The 24,003-nt window shown below is 48.0% G+C and overlaps 1 protein-coding gene across 2 annotated transcripts; it reads left to right on the top strand.

Annotated features, from left to right (window-relative positions):
- Nucleotides 1–2,266: 2,266 nt before the first annotated feature.
- On the top strand, nucleotides 2,267–23,962 carry slc35f4 (solute carrier family 35 member F4; the record flags this gene model as incomplete). 2 transcript variants are annotated; one of them, XM_080012277.1, is made up of 7 exons in its annotated part: nucleotides 2,267–2,492; nucleotides 19,996–20,296; nucleotides 20,586–20,805; nucleotides 20,911–21,036; nucleotides 21,137–21,329; nucleotides 21,522–21,611; nucleotides 23,721–23,962. In XM_080012277.1, the coding sequence occupies 7 exons, from the start codon at nucleotides 2,267–2,269 to the stop codon at nucleotides 23,960–23,962; spliced, it is 1,398 nt and encodes a 465-aa protein (XP_079868403.1). The 2 variants fall into 2 exon arrangements, with proteins under 2 accessions (XP_079868403.1, XP_079868404.1); XM_080012278.1 differs by lacking the exon at nucleotides 2,267–2,492 and adding an exon at nucleotides 15,052–15,127.
- Between the last annotated feature and the right edge of the window lie 41 nt (nucleotides 23,963–24,003).

The raw sequence follows: 24,003 nt of genomic DNA, 5'->3' as shown, positions 1-24,003 counted from the left end.
TTGAGGGTAAGTTTTAAAGCCAGGACACACACTGTCACAACCTGCACGTAAAGTGATTTTTCACTGCAGCGGGTTTCATCTGCAGGGACGGTTAATCAGCCCAGCGCTATTAAAGGACAATCAACTCTCCCCTTGAGCTAAATTCTCTTTTCGTGCCTGCACATTTGAATCTTGGAACACGAGCTGCATGGGAAATAAAATGCCACAACATACTGTATATGTGATTGTTTACATTTTTTCCTATGGCATGAAACACATTTTAATGCATTTTTTCAATGCCTATATAGCGGAACACAGCAGTAAAGTGGGTGATAAAAAAAAAAAAAAAAAAGAACTTTTGAATAAAGTGGTAAAAGCGTGTCTCCCGGGAGTACAATGCAGCCAACAAGAAAATAGCGAGTCAAAAAGGCTTGGGCAAACTTTCTGGGCATTGGAGTTTCATTGTTGCAGCCACAAAAGCCGTTCCCCCCGAATTGAATGCAAGAGAAGATAACTCCTCTGGAGCAAAAACAAACCGCAACAAAAGAACACGAGGTGGAGATTGGTTTAGCGAGTACGGGCGGGGGGAGGAAACACTTCTGGCGTCCAAGGGCATCATAAAAGCCGGCATGTGTCTGCACAACAATGCCAACAGGGGTGCAAATTCGCCACACACTGGAAATCAATTTCACACAGTGTGCCGAGGACTTGGACAGAGGCGTATCGGGGAGACACCAAAATACTGCATCTTGTGTTATTGGATTTGGAGCCCAGCAGTTAGCATTTTTTTTGGGCAGCATCTGCAAGCTGGGGGATCTAGTTAAATGAACTTCCTCAAGCCAGCCCTAGAACCTCTGGCCAGCTGTGGAAAAGAGATTGTTCTGGGGGTTTACTTTAGATCTACTGCATTTGATGTCACAACATTTCTTTTGACAAACACAACAGAAAAAACAGTATTTGGTTTGGTGTCTTGCAACAATACTGGTTGCCAAAGGGTAAAATAGCATTGCATATAAATAGGGGCCAACGTTTACCGGAAAGTAAAGTCAAAAACTGTGAATAAGCTTTGAATACCCCTAAGTTTGCGTGAGGCTTGTGCCAAAGTTCCATGGTCCATGCAATTAGGGACAGAAGTAGACAGGCGTCGCCTACAACACAGGTTTACCAAACTTTTGCATGGCAAGGCCCCTTTGGCAGTCTAATCTCCCCAGCAAAATAATAACAAAAAAAACTCCCTTCCATGTGCTTTGAAATTTAACTGAGGCACTGTGAACAAAAACTGTAAATCTCAATACAATCAAACAATTCCCCACCAGAATTGGTGAGGTCGAGTATAACAAAAAACAAACAAACAAAAAAAAAGGACAAAAAAATGCGTGACAAAAAGAAAATATAAAAACGAAATAAACATTTCCTGCGGACCCCTGCAATCCGTTCAAGGACCCCTTGTGGGCCGCGGACCGCTGTTTGGGGAACCCCTGACCTACAACTATTCTCGGTTTTAATGGTTATAAAGCAGGTCCAAACTGGTCTCCGACGCAGTAAAACGCAGTGTCGGATTGAATAATTGCTGGTGCTGGTCGACCAAACGAAATAAACGAAATAAACGAAGCGGGCTGAACGGCGTCGGTGGATTTTGGCGCACCGAGTTTGCCGAATGCAGCTTTTATTTTGAAACCCAGGGACTGAATCGCAAATCAGCGTTTACATCAGATCGTATGAGGTTCAAAAGGAAACATTAATGAAGGCTCATAAGTGCATTGCATTTAAAGCATTTATAGGTTTAAAAATAAGTTTACCATTTGCATATTTAATTACTAAATAATACAATAGTAGTACAAAACAGTCATCAATTAACAATTTCATGAAATAATTGAATTGTATTGTGTAATTTCACAATTATGAAAATCATTAAAACAATAACTACAATATAATATCAAATAATGATTTAATTCCAAGATTATACAATACGCACCCTTTGTTGATCCCCACATTTACTTACGCATTTTCCTTTTAGTATTCTTACAGTGTTGTGGTTTAAGTGTGACGGAATTAATGGTTTGAAAAAACACACACAAACACACAAAGTTAACCATCCCCATCCAACATAATTACGTCGTTCCCCCCCTCCATTACAATAGTAACGAAACGCCCCCAAGTGTCCGATCCGGGAACCGCACCCGGAGGTTCAGTCATTCCCCCCGCGTCCGCAAGCACCAGCACCGATGATGGGATGTGGATGCAAGTGTTGATGCTGCTCGCATGTCACTGACCGTCCGCGCCCACGATGATCAGCACGGAGAGTGTCGCGGAGATCGGGGAGCAGCCGTGCATTCGGCTGGAGCCCCTGAAGAGCGGCCAGCCACCGGACAAGGCAGCGTCCGGCAGCACCCAGTCCCTGTTCGGGGACAGCAGCCCCAAAGTGACAGCCAACGGCGTGCATGACATTGAGGACCGGATCCTGAGGATCACCGGCTACTACGGCTATTACCCTGGATACTCCAGCCACAGAAGTAAGTTGAACACACCCCCCCCCCCCCAAAAAAAAGGTAGCCTGGGGGAAAAAAAAAACATTTTTTGCTAGATGGTCATCAGCATCCTCTGTCCACAGTTGTGCTCAACCTCTGGCCCGGGGACCCCGCCAGGGGTCTTTCTAGAGGTCCAAGGGGGTCCCCAGCAAAATGATTGATAGTTAAACGTACGACTTTCTCTCTCAAGATCATCTCTCTCACTATACTATAAACAGGTATGTGATTTTGTACTAAATCACATCCGTCAATACAAATCCTCTCAAATCAGGGTCCCATGGAGTCCCCCGTGGGTCTGATGTGTATCAAATTGAGGATCCTTCGATTGGAAAAGGCTTGAGAATCACTGCTCCGAGCTCCAGTGTGTTATAACGCTGTGTATTGATCTTGCATCTGCATTCGTCTCAGTCTGTTTTATATAACAGTCAGTCACAACCTTCTAGCGCTGTAAACAGATACTATTATATATTTAAGCACATTCATGCAGCTTTTCATTGTCTTGTCAATCCATCCATCCATCGCTGACTCAGTTGTTATGCCGTAGGTGTGAATTATTGATAGTCACTACATTGTCAACCTTGCTGCCTCGTTTAGGATGGATGGCATGTTTCCACATCCATTTGTCAGGTGTGCTAAGAGAGAGAGGGAGAGGGAGAGAGAGAGGGAGGGAGAGAGAGAGAGAGCGGATGAGGGAGAGAGAGAGAGAGAGAGAGAGAGAGAGAGAGAGGGAGCGGATGAGGGAGAGGGAGGCGAGAGAGAGGGGAGCGCAAAATAGGAGAGAGGAGAGGGGGAGAGAGAGAGTGAGAGAGAGGGGGGGGGTGAGAGTGTGAGGGGGGGAGAGGGGAGAGAGAGAGAGAGGGACAGAGGGGGGGTGAGAGTGTGGGGGGGTGGGAGAGGGAGGAGAGAGAGGGGAGGGAGAGATGGGGTGGGGGAGAGGGAGTGAGAGTGAGAGAGAGGGGGACGGGGGGGAGAACGAGAGAGAGAGGGAAGAGCAACGGGGGAATAAAGAGGGGAGAGCGAGGGGGGAGGGAGAAAGAGGGGGAGAGAGAGAGCAAGAGGGGGGGCAGAGAGGGGGGGAGGGGGAGAGAGAGAGAGAGGGGAGAGCAAGGGGGGAGAGAGAGGGGAGAGAGAGGGGGAGAGGGAGAGCGATGGGGGAGAGAGAGCGATCGAGGGGGGAGGGCGGAGGGAGGGGGGAGAGGGGGAGGGAGAGAGAGAGAGAGAGAGAGAAGGGAGAGCAAGGGGGGAGAGAGATAGGGGAGAGTGAGAGAGAGAGAGAGAGAGAGAGAGAGAGAGATGGGGGAGAGAGGGGGGGTGAGAGAGGGAGAGCAGTAGAAAGAAAAAGAACGAGTGAGGACGAGAGAGAGACCAGGCGCAACGTCCAAACCGAGGCAGCGTGTGTGGCATCGTCTGCAAGGTGTGAAACCAGTTGATTCCACGTGTTTGAGCTGCCGTCTCATGTTGTTGACATCACACACTCTGCGCTGGTTCAGACGTCACGCCCACCGCACCTCCGCCCGGCATCCCTTCATAGTGCACGTTTGCGCCCGGTTCCCACGACCGATTTCCCCCAATGCCAAACGCGGCCGCCCTCCCTGTGACGGATGCACAGCCAGTGTTTCAAGGGGTTTATTCGTCGCATACATATACATACTTTCATGCATATATGCGGTGAAATGTCAAGCATCTCCCAGCGGCCACGCACGCATCTTTCCCCGTTGTCATGTGGCTGTGACGAGCGGAGCCAGGGTTCTGCTGACACCGGGGATCGCAACTGGGATCCAGTACCAGAGTGCTGACCCAACACTCTGCCCGGGGGGCCTTCTCCACATCCTACCTCCTTTTCTGTCCAGACACGGAGCACAAAAGCACCAATCTAATAATAATATTCACAATATTATTAATAATAATAATAATAATAATAATAATAATAATAATGATAATAATATTCACAATATTCATAATATTCAGAATAATAATAATATTCACAATAATATTCATACTAATATTCATAATAATAATAATAACATTCATACTAATATTCATCATTATAATAATTATAGTAGTAGCACTTTGTTGTAGTGATGCTCCGAGGCCCTCACCTGGTGTCTCGTGTGTGTGTGTGTGTGTGTGTGTGTGTGTGTGTGCGTGTGTTATGTAATCTCATCTTCGTCGCAGCGTGTCCTCATAAGGCACGCGCAGCGCTGAAATAAAATAAACCTCCCTGACCCCTCTCCTCGCTCAAACCCCAAATGAAAGCGACTCGTTGTCACGCAGTCCCGCAGGTACCTCGTTTCGGCTGTTACGTAAACCCCTCCCCCCCGCCCCCGCCCCCTGCCCGCCGCCCGCCCGCACTACGACAGAGATGCACAAAGAATTTTTACAACCGCATCATGCGGCTGCAATAACCTCTTCTGGAGCGTCTCAGATAACAGGCGCTTGGGAAGGCAGGGTCCCTGTGTAGATAGATTTTCCAGGATCGGGAATTTGAAAGGAAATGATCTGGTCTCTCATGGAGGCGCTGCTGCTACAGTCATCAATAGTGTCGATGCGATCATCCCTGCTGGGCTTGACAATTAACCCCTTGCCAAATCAAAATCGACCCAAATGGATCTTTGGGGGTTAAAGCCGAAGATTTGGCAACAGGATGAATAGTTTCTACCCGTGAATCCCGAGCAAAAGGGAAACGCTGTTTGGTTTGCGCTTGGGGGTTCGGTCTCCGACGCAGAGATCAACAGTTGGGGAGAGAAAAAAAACAAAAAACGTCCAATTTGCGGCCAAGCAAACACATTTCACGACGACGCCTCGCACTTGAGAAAGGGACGGCGCGCCGAGCAGCCAGACCATTACGAAATTGATGTTCCTAAAAGCCATGGACATGCAATTTAATGAAATGTCTCATCAAATGTGAAACGTGTGTTGGAGCTGTTTATCGGGGGCGGTGAGGGTTTTTCGTTCTTAAAAAAGCCTAAATAGCGTGAGAAAAAGAAACCACAAATAACCACCCCTTTTTTTAAGAAGCAGTAAATCCGTCCAAGTTTGCTTGAAATGTGACATTTTTTTTGCCTGAAGCTACAGAATGATGAATCCGAATGTTGTTTTTTTTTAAATATTTTTCTCAGCTTCCACCGTTCACCACGACAGACGCCGTCGTGCTTCGCGAAAAAAAAGGCTCCCGACAATCACGGGCGTGCTTTTGTCTTTTTTTTTTTTCTTTCTGACATCCCGCCGTCGTCCTGAACCAAAAGACTTGCTAATTTGGTCCCACACGACTCCCCGCCGCCGGTTTGTCTGTTCGTGCTTTGCGGCCTTTCCTCGCGCCGAAGCCTCTTGCGCTCTTCATATCCGCAGCAGGATCTATGAGAGCAGGTTTTGCCAGATGCTGAGCCGGTGTTTTCCCTTTTGACCCCGAAGGGAGTGACCTTTAAATACCGTTTATCAGACGCAAAACGCCTCTTTGGGGTTTCCATCCGCGCTTTTCTGTCTTCGACTCGCAAACGCTCCTTCAAATACCTTCATGACCGCTTGACCGTCGCATCCCGAATATCCGATTTGACGGGTGACTGAGCTAAAGCCGTCGCTGATAAGAGCTGCGATTGTGCGTCAGAGTGTGTCGGCCATTTTCCTCGAAACACCCCAGGCAATTACTTTTCAATACACACAATACCCATGTACTGTATATCTGTTCGATTCCGGATTCACTTCTAGATTTGGGAACCCGACCTGTGTTCTCGCAGGAATTTTGTGTTCATATAATTCACAAGGGATACGACTTCATCCTCAGTTATTCGTGTTTATTTGAAGGTCTCGTGTTCTAATGTCCGACCGCTACATCTGTCGGAGCCAATAAGAGTGGAAATTAAAAGGAGGGACGTCATTCGAGGTGTAAGGAGCAGGCGTGGAGGATAATAAGAGCCACAACCATCTTAGCCAAAGGCAGTATGATTTTAAGCCTCGCATAGGGAGAGAGGGAGAGAGAGAGAGAGAGAGAGAGAGAGAGAGCGAGAGAGAGAGAGAGAGAGAGAGAGAGAGGCTATTTCATATTAGGGGACCCTCTGATGAAAATACGCCGTACCGCGCTGTCTGCTGTGTCAGCTCAGCCGCCAGATCCCTGCAGCTCACCAAGAAGGGGAACAGAAGGCAGCGTCTGTACCTGTCACAATCACGCTCGTACTCGACTGTCACAACATGATTGCGGCCGCTCCGTCGCCGGGAGGCAACGTATGAAAACATCGCCGACGGGACCTCTCGCCGCAAAAGACAACGCGGCGGCTGGCACGTGGCGCGCCGACCAAAAGAGGAGCTCGCTTCAGCCCTCCGCTCGCAAGCGCCTCGGATCCCTGCGTCAGCTGCACCTCGGCTCTGTTTGTGCCACGATAAACTTTGAGCAGAGGATTAGAAGTCCCTGTTGAGCTGCTGCGTATCATGTTCCACAAAGTACACGGTGGGATGACAAACAATTGCATGTAAATAGAGCGCCGAGGATTGTGCCAAGCCTATGGGGTAATGATATATTTAGTAAGGATCTATTGCCAATTTCTTATTATTGCCACTTGCCATCTGCGTTGAATTAGAAGATGCCTCCGAGGGGGGACCGTGGACTACATTTGGTGACAGGGTCTAGGTTGTAATAATTATGGTCGTATTAAAAAACATATTATAGCCATTTTTTAACCATATTATAACCATATTATAACCATATTATAGCCATATCATAACCATATTAGAACCATATTATAGCTGTATTATAACCATATTATAACCATATCATAACCACATTATAACCATATTATAGCTGTATTATAACCATATTATAGCCATATCATAACCATATTATAACCATATTATAGCTGTATTATAACCATTATTATAACCATATCAGCCATACCATAATCATATTATAAGCATAAATGTATCGCAGCACTTGACCCTGGTTGTGGATGAGAAATAAGCGGGAGTGCTCGGCCTCAGTTGTAATTTCTGCCCCCCCCCCCCCCCCAGTTCTAGTATTATGTATTCCATAGAAGAGGTTCAAGGTTCAAGGTTCAAAATAGCAAAAACAACAAAAAATATTTGCCGAGACACAAGTGCCATAGAGACGACAGCAATGAAACACTACTGAGAAAAGGTAAGAGGGAATTTGACTGTGTTTTGTCTCTGCTGGTTTGGCATGTCGGAGACGGATAGGGTAAGGCCATAGGACCGTGCGGTGCTGTCCGCGGTGCTGAATGGAGCGGAGGCGAGAGAGACACAACACATCACTTCAGCTCAGCCTTGCTGGCTTTTAGTGGTTGTAAATAGAACTTTCAGCCCGAATTCTAGGAGGGAGAGAGCGAGAGAGAGAGAGAGAGAGGGAGAGAGAGAGAGAGAGAGAGGGATGGAGCCAGAGAGAGGGAGAGAGCGAGAGAGAGAGAGAGAGAGAGGGGGAGAGAGAGAGAGAGGGATGGAGCCAGAGCGAGGGAGGGAGAGAGCCAAAAGAGAGAGAGGAAGTCAGAGAGGGAGCGAGAGAGAGAGAAGGGGGGGGGGAGAGATAGGGAGAGAGAGAGAGAGAGGGTGGGAGAGAGGGAGAGAGAGAGGCAGAGAGCCCGAGAGAGGGAGAGGGGGGGAGAGGGATGGAGCCAGGAGAGAGAGAGGGAGCGAGAGAGAGGGAGGAAGAGAAGGGGAGAGAGAGAGAGAGAGAGAGAGAGAGAGAGAGTGAAGAGAGCCAGAGAGAGGAGAGGGAGGTGGGGGGGGGGAGAGAGGGCAGGAGAGAGGGAGAGTGAGAGAGCTGCATGGCACGAGCAGAAAGACAGTCAAAACGATCTGATCATCTGTTTCTTTTTTCACTTAATGACCTTGACACCGTTGGTTGTAATATTGTCGATGGCAGGCACCTCACAGTGGTTTGGAATCGTTCTTAAAATTCAGTCCATTTGGCGTCTTGTGGACCTCTGTTCCCGAGCGCTCCCATTTCCGAAAGGACACTCTGGTTTAATACCGGCTTCACCACCGCTGCGAAATAAATATATTATTTGATTTTGAAACAGTAGTCGTGTGTTGTTCTTTTGCCTCTCAGGCAAACTGCATGGTTAAATCAATGAATTTCATTAAACCACCACCCGACCAATTTTAGGTGGTGACCTGGCAGTCATCTCCAAATAATTCCTATTTCATATTATGGCCATGACCCACAATCACATGGAAAAGGTAAGGTAGGGAATTGTTTGCATCTGGTTAAAACACCACTGTATTGCCACCTGTAGGGTGGGGGAAAAAAAATCAGAAATAGGTATAGCAGGATGATAACCTACTGTTTTACTCTACAAAAAGATTTGCCCCCCTCGCCATTTTTCACCTGCCCCCTCAGTCTGAAGTGACTGAGGGGGCAATTAAGAAAAATGGCGAGGGGGGCAAATCCTTCTCCCGGTGCCGGTGCTGCTCGGCCTTCCAGCAGCCAGTCGGCACCGCGCCCAACGACAGTGACAGTGACGGTAAATGCCTCCTCGGCGCTTCTCCAGAGACGATTAGAATAATTCGCGGCGCGTCATGTTTGTGAGCGGCGTGTCTGGAGACGTCTAGACGGCGCTCTGCCCCCGCGGGGGGGGGGTTGGGGGGCCGCTCCCCGCTGGGCGAAGCGCTCCGGCGGAGGGGGACGTGACAGATACTCATACTGGCAGCCCCCACGCAGCGGGCGGGTACCTGAGCCGAGCACCGCCGACACCCAAGGGCTCGGAGAGGAACGAAGAAACTTGAACAGGCACTTTTTTTTTTTTTTTTCGGGAACGCAACCGTGTGTGATCGTTAACCCCCCCCCCCCACACACACACTTTTCTTTGGGCTGGAAACCGACTAATCGGTGCGTGCTTAAATCGCCGGCACTCTCTCTCTTTTTCCCCACCGAAGTTATTTCAAACCTTCTGTATGTTCTGCGCCTATTTTGTCCCGATCTACTCCCCGGCCGGCTCCCTCTGTGCTATTTATAACCGGCACCACCTCGAATAGGAGATGAGCCTTTGCCTGAGCTGCTGCAGGAGCGCTCTCAGCCCGGCGATAAGAAAGCGGCCGAGCTTAACTCGCTGACAAATTCCCACTCGCTCACTCGCGGGGAGCGACGTCTCTCCCCCCAAAAGACCGAAAGCACTGCGCGCCAGCATGCCTCCACGCCGAGGAGACGTCCGTGAAAACGAACATGTGGCCTCCTGCAAGGTGATATAGGCATTCCATAAACAGAGATGGTATTGTTTCGTGGGTGATGTGGATTTTAGGTAGCAGACAATATCCAGCCCACAGTAAATAGACTCCGAAAACTCGTTTGTATTAATAGTATGTATATAACTATATAAAAATACCTATATAAATATATTTATAAATATGGAAATTCGACCTCCTTATGTAAAATATATGTATAGGTTATATAAGCAGGTATAATTTTCATCATTACCACAGTATTACTGTATCGCCGCTCCTCGAACGCTAGTCCTGTCAGTGGCCCCGCAGCGCGCTCGTGTGGCCTGTGAATTGAACCGCATGTGTCCTCCAGTGTAGTGAGAGTGTCAGCACTGGACATGTCCATTTGTGACTACATGCATCATGCTCATATACTTAGCCTTATTACTACCTCCATGTGTAAATCAAAAGAGAGAGAGAGAGAGAGAGAGAGAGAGATATGGAGACTTGCTCACTGCCACCCATCATTACTGCCCTGACCCCACACACACACACACACACACACCAACACACACAGGGGCCAAAGTGAGCACGGGATTCCGGGAAGAAGCATATTACGTGTCCCCTGCTGTTGATCTGAATGTTATTTATAGCGCTGTGACCCACTCCACGTGACAGAATGATTGAAAGCAGCTAATTAAATTGCATCCTCAGATGTCAGGTGCAAAAACTCCCGCTTTGGCCGGTCGAGCCAAAAGCTCACAAATTCCATTCACTCAGAATGCAACCCATCGTAGGTTCCACTAGATGTCCTCATACCCTCGTCTTCCCGACTGGACAGATAAGCTCACTGACCACTAACACCTGTGACATCCAGAGTACCACTACTACTACTATTGTTCAATCCAACTTACGTGTTTTCTCTCTCTCTCTCTCTCTCTCTCTCTCTCTCTCTAACTCTCTCTTTACATTTCACTGCATATATGTATGAAAGTATGTATATGTATGTGACGAATAAACCTCTGGAATCTCTCTCTCTCTCTCTCTCTCTCTCTCTCTCTCCCTCTCTCGCTCTCCCCCTTTCTGGCGCTCCGTGATGATTACCATAGGGATGTATAAAGACAAAGGTCCACGCTACGGGCTGAGGAATATTGGATGATCTGAATGACAAAGGGCCTGAATGGGGTGGTTGCGTCATGCAGCGGGAGAACCAACCACCGTTGCTATGGAGGTGTATAGCGAGAGGTGACGTTTCACTATTTCGTTCAGTGTCGTGAGATGAGAAAGCGCCATTGCACCCCCTTGGCGGCGGGGAAGAAATTGGCGGTGGTGGTGGTGGTGGTGGGCTGAATGGAGGTGTTGTTCAAGGTGGAGGGACAACAAAATGAGTCCTCACCTGGCTCTTTGGGGCAAACCGATCAGCAACGTACGCATGAAACGTGGAAGAACCGTGGCAATAACATTATTACCCCGTTTATACCCAATGTATGCGGCTCATATCTGTGTGTGCACGAGCACTGTGCGGAGGGATCTCGCTCTCTCTCTCTCTCTGTGTCACAGCGTTTGTGCTGCTCTTGCAATCTTTCGATCTTCAGGTTGAACCGCGGCCTCCCGCGCTCCGCTGTGTCTGTCTCGTAAACCGACACCAATAAGCATCTTGGCCGCAGATCTGCTGACCGGCCCTGTTTGGTCTGCACTTTTTGGCTCCGCTCATCAGCAGGGCTATTTCTGCGTCCGTTCCCACCGGGTCTCGGGGGGGTGGGGGGGGTCCACACCTCCCAAATTACTTTGCCGCTACACTTTAGCCACGCTTGCAAGACAGCTTATTACGTGAGTGTTTCAGATGGGCTCGTACCCACAACAACAATGCGGTGCTCGGCGACTCGTGCTCAAGGACCAGAGTAATCAAGTGCGCCTGCGCGGTGGCATGAATGTTTAAACTCTGCGGTGACAAGTGGTAACGGCGACTTCACGGCGAGTCTTCTCCGCAACGGTCTCCTGCTCGAGTGTCTTTGGGCAGCATCCGACCCTTAATTCAAAGTAATGAATAACCGCACTTTACGACAGAGGGGACGTAGCCGGGTCTTTCTCCAATTTAATGATCACTCCAAAAGGACAGGCGGTGATATTTTCTCCAACTCGAGGCCGAGGAGTAGAGTCAGATGCAATCAGATCCGCCCCGAGCTGACCTGCTGCCGGTAGACGAGCACCAATTCAACGAATCATCACCGGGAAGTGAATGACAACCTTTAGCGAATAGAGACAAAGAGGCAGGTCATGCGACGCAGACGCGTGTTTGTAAAAAGACAACCCTACTGTAGTCAACGCACTACTGTTCCTCTTGCTTTGTTTACTTGAGCGTTTTTCCAAATCTGACCTCAAAGGAAAACTCTGATCCGGTATTGAGGGAACGGCTTCAAAATACCACAATTTCCTTTAAATTGGAAACTGGAAACAGCGCACAAACGGCAACACTTGGGCCCGGCTGTTTAGGTATTGATTTTAATGGGGAGTAAGTTAAGCAGAGCGGGGGCTATATTGAGCTTGTGTTACAGGGCACAAAGCCTCGTGTGTCTCCTACCGCATGCGGCAGGTAATGATACAGCATCGGCTTTTATGCCGCAGCAATTATTATTTTTGTAAACCTGTGCTGTCAGCATGCTGGGCGTACAACACAGAGTATTTGCGTGCCATTGCATCTGGGACAGAGTTAATCTGCAAGTGGAGTTCAACTTCTCAACCTGCAATGCCACTCTTTATTCACTGTTCAATCATCAAGAACTGCTGCAACGACTCTGTCCTGTGGACGACCTGTAGGATGACAACAGCACAGCTTTTTGTTACACAGGCCCGACGCCAATCCCATTACCATGTTTTGGTCTGTAAACAGCTAATCATCAGTGGTGTGGGGGTGGTGTGGTTTAAGCAGCCACACCTTTCTTGAATCTAGGTAATTGGGCCCTGATCAGGGGTGGCTGTACGACTGTTGCACGTCAGAGAAATTAACGAGCAACAGGTAAATCACCCATCCCCACACACGCACACACAGGGAGAGCCCCTGTCATGACATGTGTCCATCTGCTCCTGGCTTGTTTCATCTTGCCCACTCTCTACAATAATCTGGTGTGTTTGCAACATCTCTGCCTGTGTCTCTGTGTCAGAGGGTCCTGAAAATGCCACTCGGGCGTGTGGCAGGCGGAACTGCCACAATCATTACTTCTCCAAGAGGGGGAGAATCACCGCAGGTGGGAAAAATAAATATAGAAGCAACAATATACCTCGAAAAACATAGAAACATCAGGACGACAACATGTCGACAAAACATAATTAATTCAGTCCAGGAAAATTGGAACAGCAATTTGGCAAGTGGCCTCTTCCTGTGGTAGCTATGGCAGTAAAGGAGGGAGCAAAGGTGAAGGGTGTTATCCGGAGGGTGTTTGGGTGTGTTCGAAGCAGGTGTTGGTGGTGTGTGTGTGTGCCTGTCCGCCTGTATGTATGTGTGTGTGTGCTGTGTGAGTACACAGTACTCGTCTCAACGAGTTCTGGTCTATGAGGTCGGAATTATATCCGAGCGCCTCCAAGCAGCGGAAAAGGTCCCGCAGCCACCCCTGAGACCTGCAGTTGTATAGACAGTCCACAACCGCAGGGAAAGCTCCAAGCACCCTTCCCTGCAGCCACAGAAGACCCCTCCCCCCGGACCCAGAGAAGCGGGGAGCCCACGTAGCAACACCCACGCACAGCCCCGAGGAGCATTAGCCTGTCCCAAAGAGCGCGGGGAAACCCAGCACCCCTGAAGCGCACTCATACTGTACAACCCGGCCCCCACGTGCAGGCATAAGACGCACTGCAGAATCCGGACCGCTGGCTGCAGGCACGAACCACTGGCCCGGAGCCAGGCCCCATGCCAACAGACCGACACCCCACCCAACCAGCTAGATGCCCCACCCGGCCAGAAGCCCCGAGCGCCCACCGACATAGCCGAGTGCGTATGGGACACCTCGAAGGCCGCAGCGATCTCAAAGTCCATTAATTGTTTGAGGTCAAATTAAACCGCAGATAGTTATGTAGTTATCCTTGAGATGGAAACTCCTGACCACAGCCACAAGGCACGTCCAGCCCATAATGGCCGCCTCTAAGGAGGTGTTTGTTTTTACATGGAAAAATAAGGTGAGGAAGGGAGAGTGCGTTATTAGGATAGGAAGGAATTTGCGCAACCCTGTCTGAAGTTATAATGGACAAACTTGGGGATTGAAAGCATGAGGAGCCATTTTGAGATATGGGGGGAAGTGGACTTTATCCAACGTGCAATGCAACGACTTTTTGTGAATATTGATCTATTTTACAATCACAAATATTCAGCACGATTTTTCTTTTTTATTATCTACATTACTTGGATCTACGTACTGTATGGCTCTGAATTTACAGCAAGCGAGTAAGCCTGTATACAAGTTTGCGCCTACGTACATGCTGTATGGAACTGAGCACCAGTGTGTGGAAACCCTCACGTCCTAATGTGCAGTGTGGGCACGGGGGGCCGTTTGAAGTCTGCCCTTCACATTAACCCATTCATATGTGTGCAGGCGACGTCCACAAATAATGCGAGTCTCAAGAAGGGTGGAAGTGGATGAGACGTTCCAATGAGAGAGAACTGAGAGTGATTACAGGGGCGGTGACAGGACATAGTGAGAGAGGAAGAGAGAGAGAGAGAGAGGGAGAGAGAGAGAGAGAGAAATAAGAGGTGGACACAGCATAATTAGCCCGGGCTGCTTGGTTACCTTCCAAACAAAGCTGCTGATTTGTGGAGCAGGAGAAGAGGAGGGGAGAAGCAAGTGGGACAGAGAGAGGGAGAGAGAGAGAGAGAGAGAGAGAGAGAGAGAGAGAGAGAGAGAGAGAGAAAGGTGGAGGATGAGGAGGAGGAGGAGGGTATAGAAAGAGATGAGAGGAGTGATTGCACGGTACCACACACTTGAAGCTCAGTCTCCCTTGGAGACGGTGGCAGCGGTGGATCATGGCATGACAGTGCGCCAGTAGGGTCTCCACTCAGCTGTGGAAATATCTAAAAGAGCGGGAGCTCGGAGGTCGGGGTCGCTGCTCCAGGTGGAAGACAGGGGAGTTCACAGAGAGGAGGAAGAGGAGGAGGAGGAGGAGGAGGAGGAGGGGGTAATGAAATACGTGGAGGAGCAGCGGAGCAGCTTGACGTCCCGAGGATGCAGAGACCAAGAATGAGAAGGTGCTGAGCTTGCAGCAGCCGAGGCACACGGGCAACACACACACGCACGCAAACATACACACACATATACACACTCACCCACCCACTCACTCGCAGACAGACACATACACACACACAGACACACAGGCACCCTTCCCAGGACAGGACGCTGGGTTGTTCCTCAGGTGGAGGATGAAGAAGCACTCAGCCCGAGTGGCTCCTCTCAGCTCCTACAGTACTCAGGTCCTAACCTGCCCCATCCCAGAAGGTAAACCAGGACAACACTGACCAAAGACTGTGAGACCGTGTGTGTGTGTGTGTGTGTGTGTGTGTGTGTGTGTGTGTGTGTGTGTGTCTGCGTGCCCCCGCGTGCGTGTGAGAGAAAGGGAGAGAGAGAAACAGAGAGCGAGAGGGAGAGTAAGAAATAGTTTCATGGCTGGCTCTAGCTCTTCACCTTATAACCCTGAGGGAATGTGTCCGTTGCTGTTGCAGTAAATGTTGCCTCGTCACGCCACGGCGCCAAGATGCCACCGCTGTTTTTAACCTCTGTTCGCTCCTTGTTATTGCACCATGCGCCGTTTCGCTTGAGGGAATAAGTCTGCTGAAGTAAGTTCATCCTAGTTTTCCTTGTGAAAGTGGCGGTGACAATTTGCGCGCAGAAGGCTACACATTCCACAGAACATCACCACGAGAACCATCTGATGAGATCCATTTAAAGTTTAATGCCCTTCCTGCCGGGAGAGGGGTTGGGGGGGTTTGTGTGTGGAAGCGTAGTAACTCAGGCAGATGTTGGGCTGTTTCAAGCAGCGCCGTGTGGCCCATCGCCGATGTCAACAAAAAAATCAAATAGGTCCAAGTCATCTGCCTCGGTCAGTTTCATTTCTACTGTCGTGGTCTGCACTTCTGCCCATTACGTATAAGCTTTGCGTCATATAATATACGGGATATGTGAAAATTCTACCTCTGGTGCGGTTTGTGTTTTTTAGTGCGTTCACGGAGATACCCGTTTCACCTGTACCCAGCGCACTAATTTGGAGATTGATCTGATTGCTCTGAGCTGCAGTAAGACCGAGTGCGCTGAACTTGGCGTGGGCCTCCATCCATCCATCACTGTCACCGGCGCACAGCCTCGGGAGCAGGGATAAAACGGGATGGATTGAAATGTGAGTTTACAGCAGAAGCCTGCGTCACGCCCGGTCCTTAACGGAAATGCCAATAGGCACGAGCTGCGCGGCAGTTCGCCTCCAGCTGGGGGAAATATGGCGCAGAAACCCTGTAGATATTAAAGCTGAGGTAAATGTCAATATTTGTTGATATATAGAATGTTTGCCTTCATGAAGGCAGTATGGAATTATATGGTGCAGGGATCTGAGATGCCCAGTCATTAATAATGGAAATGGAAGATCAGACTCATCTGAGAATAACGTGACCTTTTATCAGACTCTTTTAATTTCCGTTCAAGTTTATTATGATTGATCAGTGGGGGTTTTTTTTATTGTTAAGAAGGAAATTTTGGCGATTTCCTCATTCACTCATCATTTTTGATTGTTTTTTGTCCTTTTTTCCTCCTTTCAAGGATTTGAGAGGACTTTAAATGCAGAAGCACTACTTATAATTGAGAGTAATATTTCACTTGTCTTTCAACCTCTGTGTTTTCATGTATTTGGCCATGTTTATTTTAGTCTCCTCTGCCACACCAGGGAATGTGTTGAGCAACAATTTCCAGTAATAACAGTAACAACAATAACAGTCTTTTGAGACTTAAGATACTACCATGAACGCTGCACTAATGAAGAAAGGGAATGAATGTTTAATATCTCTGAAATTTGAGTTTTTGTAGAAATTTCAAACGTGTTGTGTACCTCGGCCATGAGGTCATTCACTTTATTAAAATTGTTGTGTGATAATCTGATTCGAGCAAATCCCTTGATGAGCTTGGTTGACAACATAGCCCTAATAGCTCTGGACTTTAAGCCAGATCTGATTTCAACTACAATATACAGGAAAATATATTTCGGTTATTTTGATGTGGTACTTACAGTACCCCAATACTGAAAAGTAATTTAGAACCTTGTTTGGAAAATAGTAGGGATATAGCCCTACTACTAAGACTTGCAAGGGCTATACTGTATGCCCTATTTCTCTCATGTCAAAAAAAGGCATTAACGTTTCCTGAGATAAATACACATCCACATATAGGAGCTGCAAATGGCATTTTGACTTCACAGTGTCTTGAGGGCTAATTCCCAATGCAGTTTTGGGGTTCTGAGAGCCACTGTGTAATTTTTGCCCACTCAGTAAATGCCAGTGTGTAGTGTTCTGCAGTGTGGAGTGACTCAAGGCCAATGCAACACTGGCTTCATTTCCCCTCATGTGACTTTCAGCTGCCAATGTTAATGATCTCATGTTGAATGCCAAATGGCATCTGGTGCAGTAACACCCAAAGACAACAAAATACTAACAACATTTTAACATATAATAGCAAATAATAATAATAACAAAATTGTCTCACGGTGATTTTCGATCGCTGTATAACTGATGATTCAGATTATGCGTCCATCAACTATACAATATGATACGCAGAAGTGAAACTGCTGATTTGTTTCCTGGAAATGTTAATGGAACCTGCTCCGGAGACTTGATCAAAGATGCTGCATGCCGCAACATTGATATTATGTTATTCATACATAATATTAACTCTTTGCAGATGATGAAGAGCACCTTAATGTGGAACACTATTTGAGTCTATATTAAATTGATAAATAAATAAATATGCCTATGAAATAAATATGTCTATGAAATATATATATATCATATATATAATATATAAATGTTGTACGTAAATTAGCAAATATAGTTAAACAAAGAAACAAAAATATTTCTATTTAAAAAGGGCTTTTTCAAAAGAATGTTTTTCTTTATTGCTGGGGACTTTAATTTCATAATTACACATTTATTTATTTCAGGGCACTTTTCAAAATGCCACATTTCCATCTGTTATATGCAAATTAATGGGCATGGTTCTCTCACAGATTCAGAGCCTGCGTAGAGAGGGGGAACACCGGCGCTGCCGTTGGCGCTCTCCTATGCAGTGGTTGCTCGAAGCTGCTCCTCGGCTCCCGATACCCCCTCGGTTGGAGCCAGGGGGGCCGTCAGGGAGCGAGCTGGTCACTGTGGAGGGCCACCGCCCGGTTTCACTTGACCGGCCGCGCCCTGTACACCATGTCCAACAGCTGTTCCAGCACAGTGCAAGGGCCAGCCCACTGGCTCGACTGGCTTGGGGGAGAGGCCCTTCTTTCTCTCTTTTCTCCCTTTCACCCTACTTACTTACCGGCCCCTGGCTCCAACCGAGGAGGTATCGGGAGCCGAGGACCAGTTCCAAGCAACCACTCCTACCACTGGAGCCGAAGTTGCCGTTGGCGCTCTTCAACGAAACTCACGGCGGGCCAATTTCGTTACACGATACACATTGCAGGACAGCGTCTGCCTTCAAGGGAGATTCACATAAAAAGTGAACAGTGAATAAAATGTTAAAATTGCTGTGGGTACACTCACATTTCGTTGGGTGTTCCTGCACCAGATCACTTTTGGCATTCAACATGAGATCATTAACATTGGCAGCTGAAAGTCACATGAGGGGAAATGAAGACAGTGTTGCATTGGCCTTGAGTCCATCCACACTGCAGGACTACACACTGGGATATAGTGAGTGGGCAAAAATTACAGTGGCTCTCAGAACCCTAAAACTGCATCTTGAATTAGAGCTCAAGAGACTGTGAAGTCAAAATGTCATTTGCAGCTCCCATATGTGGATGTGCATTTATCTCTGGGAATGTTAATGCCTTTTTTGTGACATGAGAGACATAGGGCATATAGCCCTTGCTTATGGGGCTACATCCCTACTATTTTCCAAGCAAAGTTAAAATACAAATTAAATTTAAAAAATCAACTGTTTATTTATTTAACTATATTTACTTATTTATGTATTTGCTCATTTACATTTATGTTTATATCTATTGCCTCATTTATTTATCTCAGGATTTATTTCACAGGCTCTAGTCCAGGGGGAGTGCAGCAGTGGCCACTGCCATGGTGGAAATGCCAGAGCTTCTGGTGCTGAGGCTGCAAACACCCGGCACATGTCAGCTTTTATTCCTGCCTGAGTGTAAATTGATCACACTGTTTAGAGCCATAGCACAGAACTGAAGAATCTCTCCGGATATGCCTCCCTCCCTCCAAATGATGCTCTCACACACAAACGCAAGCACGCACGCACGCACACACAAAGTCCAAAAGCCATTGAATCCCGCATTCCATTAGCGTGGCAAGACATTTGCTCTGCTCCGATGGCACAAGGAATAATTAAAAATAAATTATATTTTCCTTCCTGTTTGTCGTTGCAGAACATTAGTTTGATATGTGGGCTGGTGGTAAAGTTGCCGGGGCCTCTGTGTAAACAGCACACTCGTACAAGAGTTTTACCTCGAATATTGAAATGTGGGATAGGTGATACTGTGGAAAACAGTCAACAATTTGTATTTATCATTTGCATTATATACCTAATCTAGACTTTTTCTCTTTCTCTCACATGGGTGCCTCATTTATTTATTTTTATGAACACAGTCATGCGGTAACTGTAAAGTCAAGCAAAGCAAATGGTTTCGGGAGAGGGTTGATCTGCCTGGTGATAAGCCATGTGGCCAGGCTGACTCTGACTTTTCCGGCGTCCAGCAGGTTTCTGTGCGTGTGAATGTACTGGGCATATACTGTATGTGCACGCTACATTATGACCCCATGAGGCTATTTAAGACATAGACAACCACATACTGAGCCACTGCCTTTTAAACAAAGCCTTTCCCTTTGCCTTACCGTAGCTGCCTTAACAGCAGGGTAATGAAAAGTGTCGGCGGGCTCACTAAGGGCAGCCGATCAATAAGTGCTTAGCCACTGGATCGCAGGAAGGGGGGCAGCGACTGCATCCTAGAGCAGATAACATAGCTTGACCTACATAACGGTTGGATTTCCATTCTAGTGTACGTTTCCTATGTTAATAGAGGAACACTGAAATGTAACAACCTGTGATATTTGGAACAGGTTGGAAGTTAAATGCTTCTCTCGTTTTCCTTCCCCGGCCAGGAGAGGAAGGTTCCGAGTCCCACGCGGAAACCCCCGGCAGCGAGGCCAGCGGAGAGAGCCCGTCCTACCGGACGTGTGCCAGCTCTGTCCTGAAGGTGCTGGGGGGCCTGCTGGTGGTGCTATGCGTCTCCTCGTCCTGGGTGGGCACCACGCAGGTCGTCAAGCTGACCTTCCAGTCCTTCTCCTGCCCCTTTTTCATCTCCTGGTTCAGCAGCAACTGGAACATCCTCTTCTTCCCCATCTACTACTCGGGCCACGTGGTTACCACGCGGGAGAAGCAGACACCCATCCAGAGATTTAGGTGGATTGTGTGTGGAATGGTTTTGCCCCTGCCCTTGTGACAAAACATCAGACATTCTGAAGTTGAAGCATAACTTTAGCTTTAACTTTTTTTTTTACCTAAACCCTTTTTATACTAACCACAGTATTGGAGCTTTTCTCTCAATATTGGATCAATTTAAAAAGACGCTGATGTCAATGACTCGGGTTGACTCCCACTGATCGTAAATGAAGGTTTAAGTAAATAAATAGTGTAGTTTTCCCTGTAACAAAAATGTTAATATCATTTTTTTTTTTTGGTGTTTCGACAGGGAGTGCAGCAAGCTGTTTGGGGAGGACGGGATGACGCTGAAGCTGTTCCTAAAAAGAACGGCACCCTTCTCCATCCTGTGGACCCTGACGAATTACCTGTACCTGCTCGCCCTCAGGAAGCTGACTGCCACTGATGTTTCTGCCCTCTACTGCTGCCACAAGGCCTTTGTCTTTCTCCTCTCCTGGATCGTCCTCAAGGACCGCTTCATGGGCGTCCGGGTCAGTGCCAAAACGCAGGGCATTTGGACTGAGCATGAATGTTTGGGTATTCTTTTCGAGCAACACCCTGTCCGTATTCATCACGCATGTCACCTCTACCTGCAGATTGTTGCTGCCATAATGGCCATCACAGGCATTGTCATGATGGCCTATGCTGACGGTTTCCATGGTGATTCCTTTGTGGGAGTGGCTTTGGCTGTGGGATCTGCCTCCACATCGGCCCTCTACAAGGTTATTGTCAACTATACTCAAATATGCGAGGCACTTTAGAGCTACATGACGTTTAAAACAGGAGGGAGGGTCTTTTTAACGCTGCTTCCTTGCTCTGCAGGTGCTGTTCAAGATGTTCCTGGGCAGCGCCAACCTGGGAGAGGTGGCTCACTTCCTCTCCACCATGGGCTTCTTCAACCTCATCTTCATTTCCTGCGTGCCCCTCATCCTCTACTTCACCAAGGTGGAGCACTGGGGCTCGCTCTCCTCGCTGCCCTGGGGGTACCTCTGCGGACTAGCCGGGCTGTGGCTGGGTGAGAGCACGCACACACACACACACACACACACACACACAGACACACACACACACACACACACACACACACACACACAAAAACACACCACACACACACACAAACCAAGTCCTTCACTAACGTAACAAGAAACATCACTGCCTTCAGTTCATAACACTGTTAACATGTCCTGTCTCTCTGCGTCTCTCACAGTTTTCAATATGTTGGTTCATGTTGGAGTGGTGCTCACCTACCCAATTCTCATTTCCATTGGGACGTTGCTCAGTGTGCCGGGCAACGCAGGTGGGTCGACTGAATTTGCATCGAGTGCTTTTTTTTATACCATAGTAATCATAAACATGATTATCGTTATGGGGATTGTGTATGGAGATAAAATAACAAAACCCTTCAAGCATGTAGAAATATATTTACAAATCTTTGGTTATATTTGATAAGTAGAAATATTCTGAAACTGACTTTTGCCATTTTTTTTATTATATTACAACTTATTTAGCGTTGCACATACACTGATCAGCCACAACATTAAAACCAGCTGCCTAATATTGTGTAGGTCCCCCTCGTGCCGCCAAAACAGCTCTGACCCGTGGAGGCATGGACTCCACAAGACCTCTGAAGGTGTCCTGTGGTATCTGGCACCAAGACGTTAGCACCAGATCCTTTAAGTCCTGTAAGTTGCGAGGTGGGGGCCCCCGTGGATCGAGCTTGTTGTTCCAGCACATCCCACTTTGATGTGGGAATTTGGAGGCCAAGTCAACACCTTGGACTCTTTGTCATGTTCCTCAAACCATTCCTGAAGAGTATTTGCAGTGTGGCAGGGTGCATTTTCCTGCTGAAAAAGGCCACTGTCATCAGGGAATACCGTTGTCATGACGGGGTGTACTTGGTCTGCATCAATGTTTAGGAAGGTGGAACGTGTCAAAGTAACATCGACATTAATACCAGGACACAAGGTTTCCCAGTAGAACATTTCCCAGAGCATCACACTGCCTCCGGCGGCTTGCCTTCTCCCCATAATGCATCCTGGTGCCATCTCTTCCCAGGGTAAAGACCCACACGCACCCAGCCATCCACATGATGTAAAAGAAAACGTAATTCATCAGACCAGGTCACCTTCTTTCATTGCTCCATGTCCAGTTCTAACACTCACGTGCCCATTGTAGGTGCTTTCGACGGTGAACAGGGGTCAGCATGGACACTCTGACTGGTCTGCAGCTATGCAGCCCCATACTGTCATGCACTGTGTGTTCTGACACCTTTCTATCACAGCCCAAATTAACCTTCTCAGCAATTTGTACAGTAGCTCTTCTGTGGGATCAGACCAAACTGGCTAGACTTCGCTCCCCTCGCACATCAATGAGCCCATGGGCGCCCATGACCCTATTGCCTATATTGTCCTTCCTTGGACCACTTGCGTGGTAGGTACTAACCATTGCATACTGGGAACAGCCCCCAAGACCTGTCGTTTTGGAGATGCTCTGACCCAGTCGTCTCACTGTGACAATTTGGCCCTTGTCAAAGTGGCTCAGATCCCTACGCTTGCCCATTTTTCTGCTTCCAACACATCAACTTCAAGAACTGACTGTTCACTTGCTGCCTAATATATCCCACCCCTTGACAGGTGCCATTGCAACGAGATGAGCAATGTTATTCACTTCACCTGTCAGTGGTTTAATGTGGTGGCTGATCGGTGTACGTTTTGCAATTTAAAACACACAACAACCCTGGTAAAAGCCAGGCTGCTGTAACTTTAGATACAATACAGAAATTATGTTTTCAGATTTGAACATTTGACTCATCATTTTCATATTCATTCAGAACCCAGACAACTACCAAGTGTAATTGGTGTTAATGGCTTTTGCAGAAGGTAACTTCACATTTTTAAAGAGTATCGAGACGATCCTACATTCCTAAATGGGTTCATGCTCATCCTTGTAGAAATTAGAGTAAATGGACACTTCATATCATGCATTCATTCTGCGGTATTCTATTAAGGGGGTCAGCACTTAAGGCCATTGTAGCAAAGGGATTACGCAGCCCTCTCTCACCCCGGAAACCAAATCATCAATGTGCCTCGACAGACGCTGCAACTATCCTCTCGCCAAGGGAGGATCGGGTTGCTAAGGCGACACTAAATGCCTGCAGACAGGTTCTTTTTGTAATGGACTGCATGAAGGTCAGTGGGCTACAGCAACTTGGTAGAGATCTCCTGGCCACAGAGACACAGAGGGCAGAGCAGCCTAGCTGTGCTTATTGTAATCCACACGCTAAGCTATGCTCATCCCTCTACATCCCTGAAGTCCTGTGGTTTATCTCACTTCATGTAATTAATCTCAATTTGTTTTTGTTTCCCCCTCCCTCCCACACCTCCCCCCCCCCCCCTCCTCGCTGTAGCCGTAGATGTGTTGAAACACGAGGTGATCTTCAGCATGGTGCGTCTGGCGGCCACCTGCATCATCTGCCTGGGCTTCCTGCTGCTGCTGCTGCCCGAGGAGTGGGACTCGGTCACCCTGCGCTTCCTGGCCAGCATCGCTGACAAGAAGTCGGAGGAACACGGCGAGGAGCTCACCGAGTCCAGCGTCCACACCCGCAGCCGCAGCCGGGCCAACGGCACCGTCTCCATCCCCCTGGCGTGACAGGGCTCTACCTCTTGGGGCCGCCGCTGTAACGGCTGTCC

Source organism: Zeus faber (assembly GCF_960531495.2).
Source record: "Zeus faber genome assembly, chromosome: 13".
NCBI classification, from domain to species: domain Eukaryota; kingdom Metazoa; phylum Chordata; class Actinopteri; order Zeiformes; family Zeidae; genus Zeus; species Zeus faber.
The sequence above is the reverse complement of the archived record's forward strand: the minus strand, read 5'-3'. Positions and strand labels throughout refer to the sequence as shown.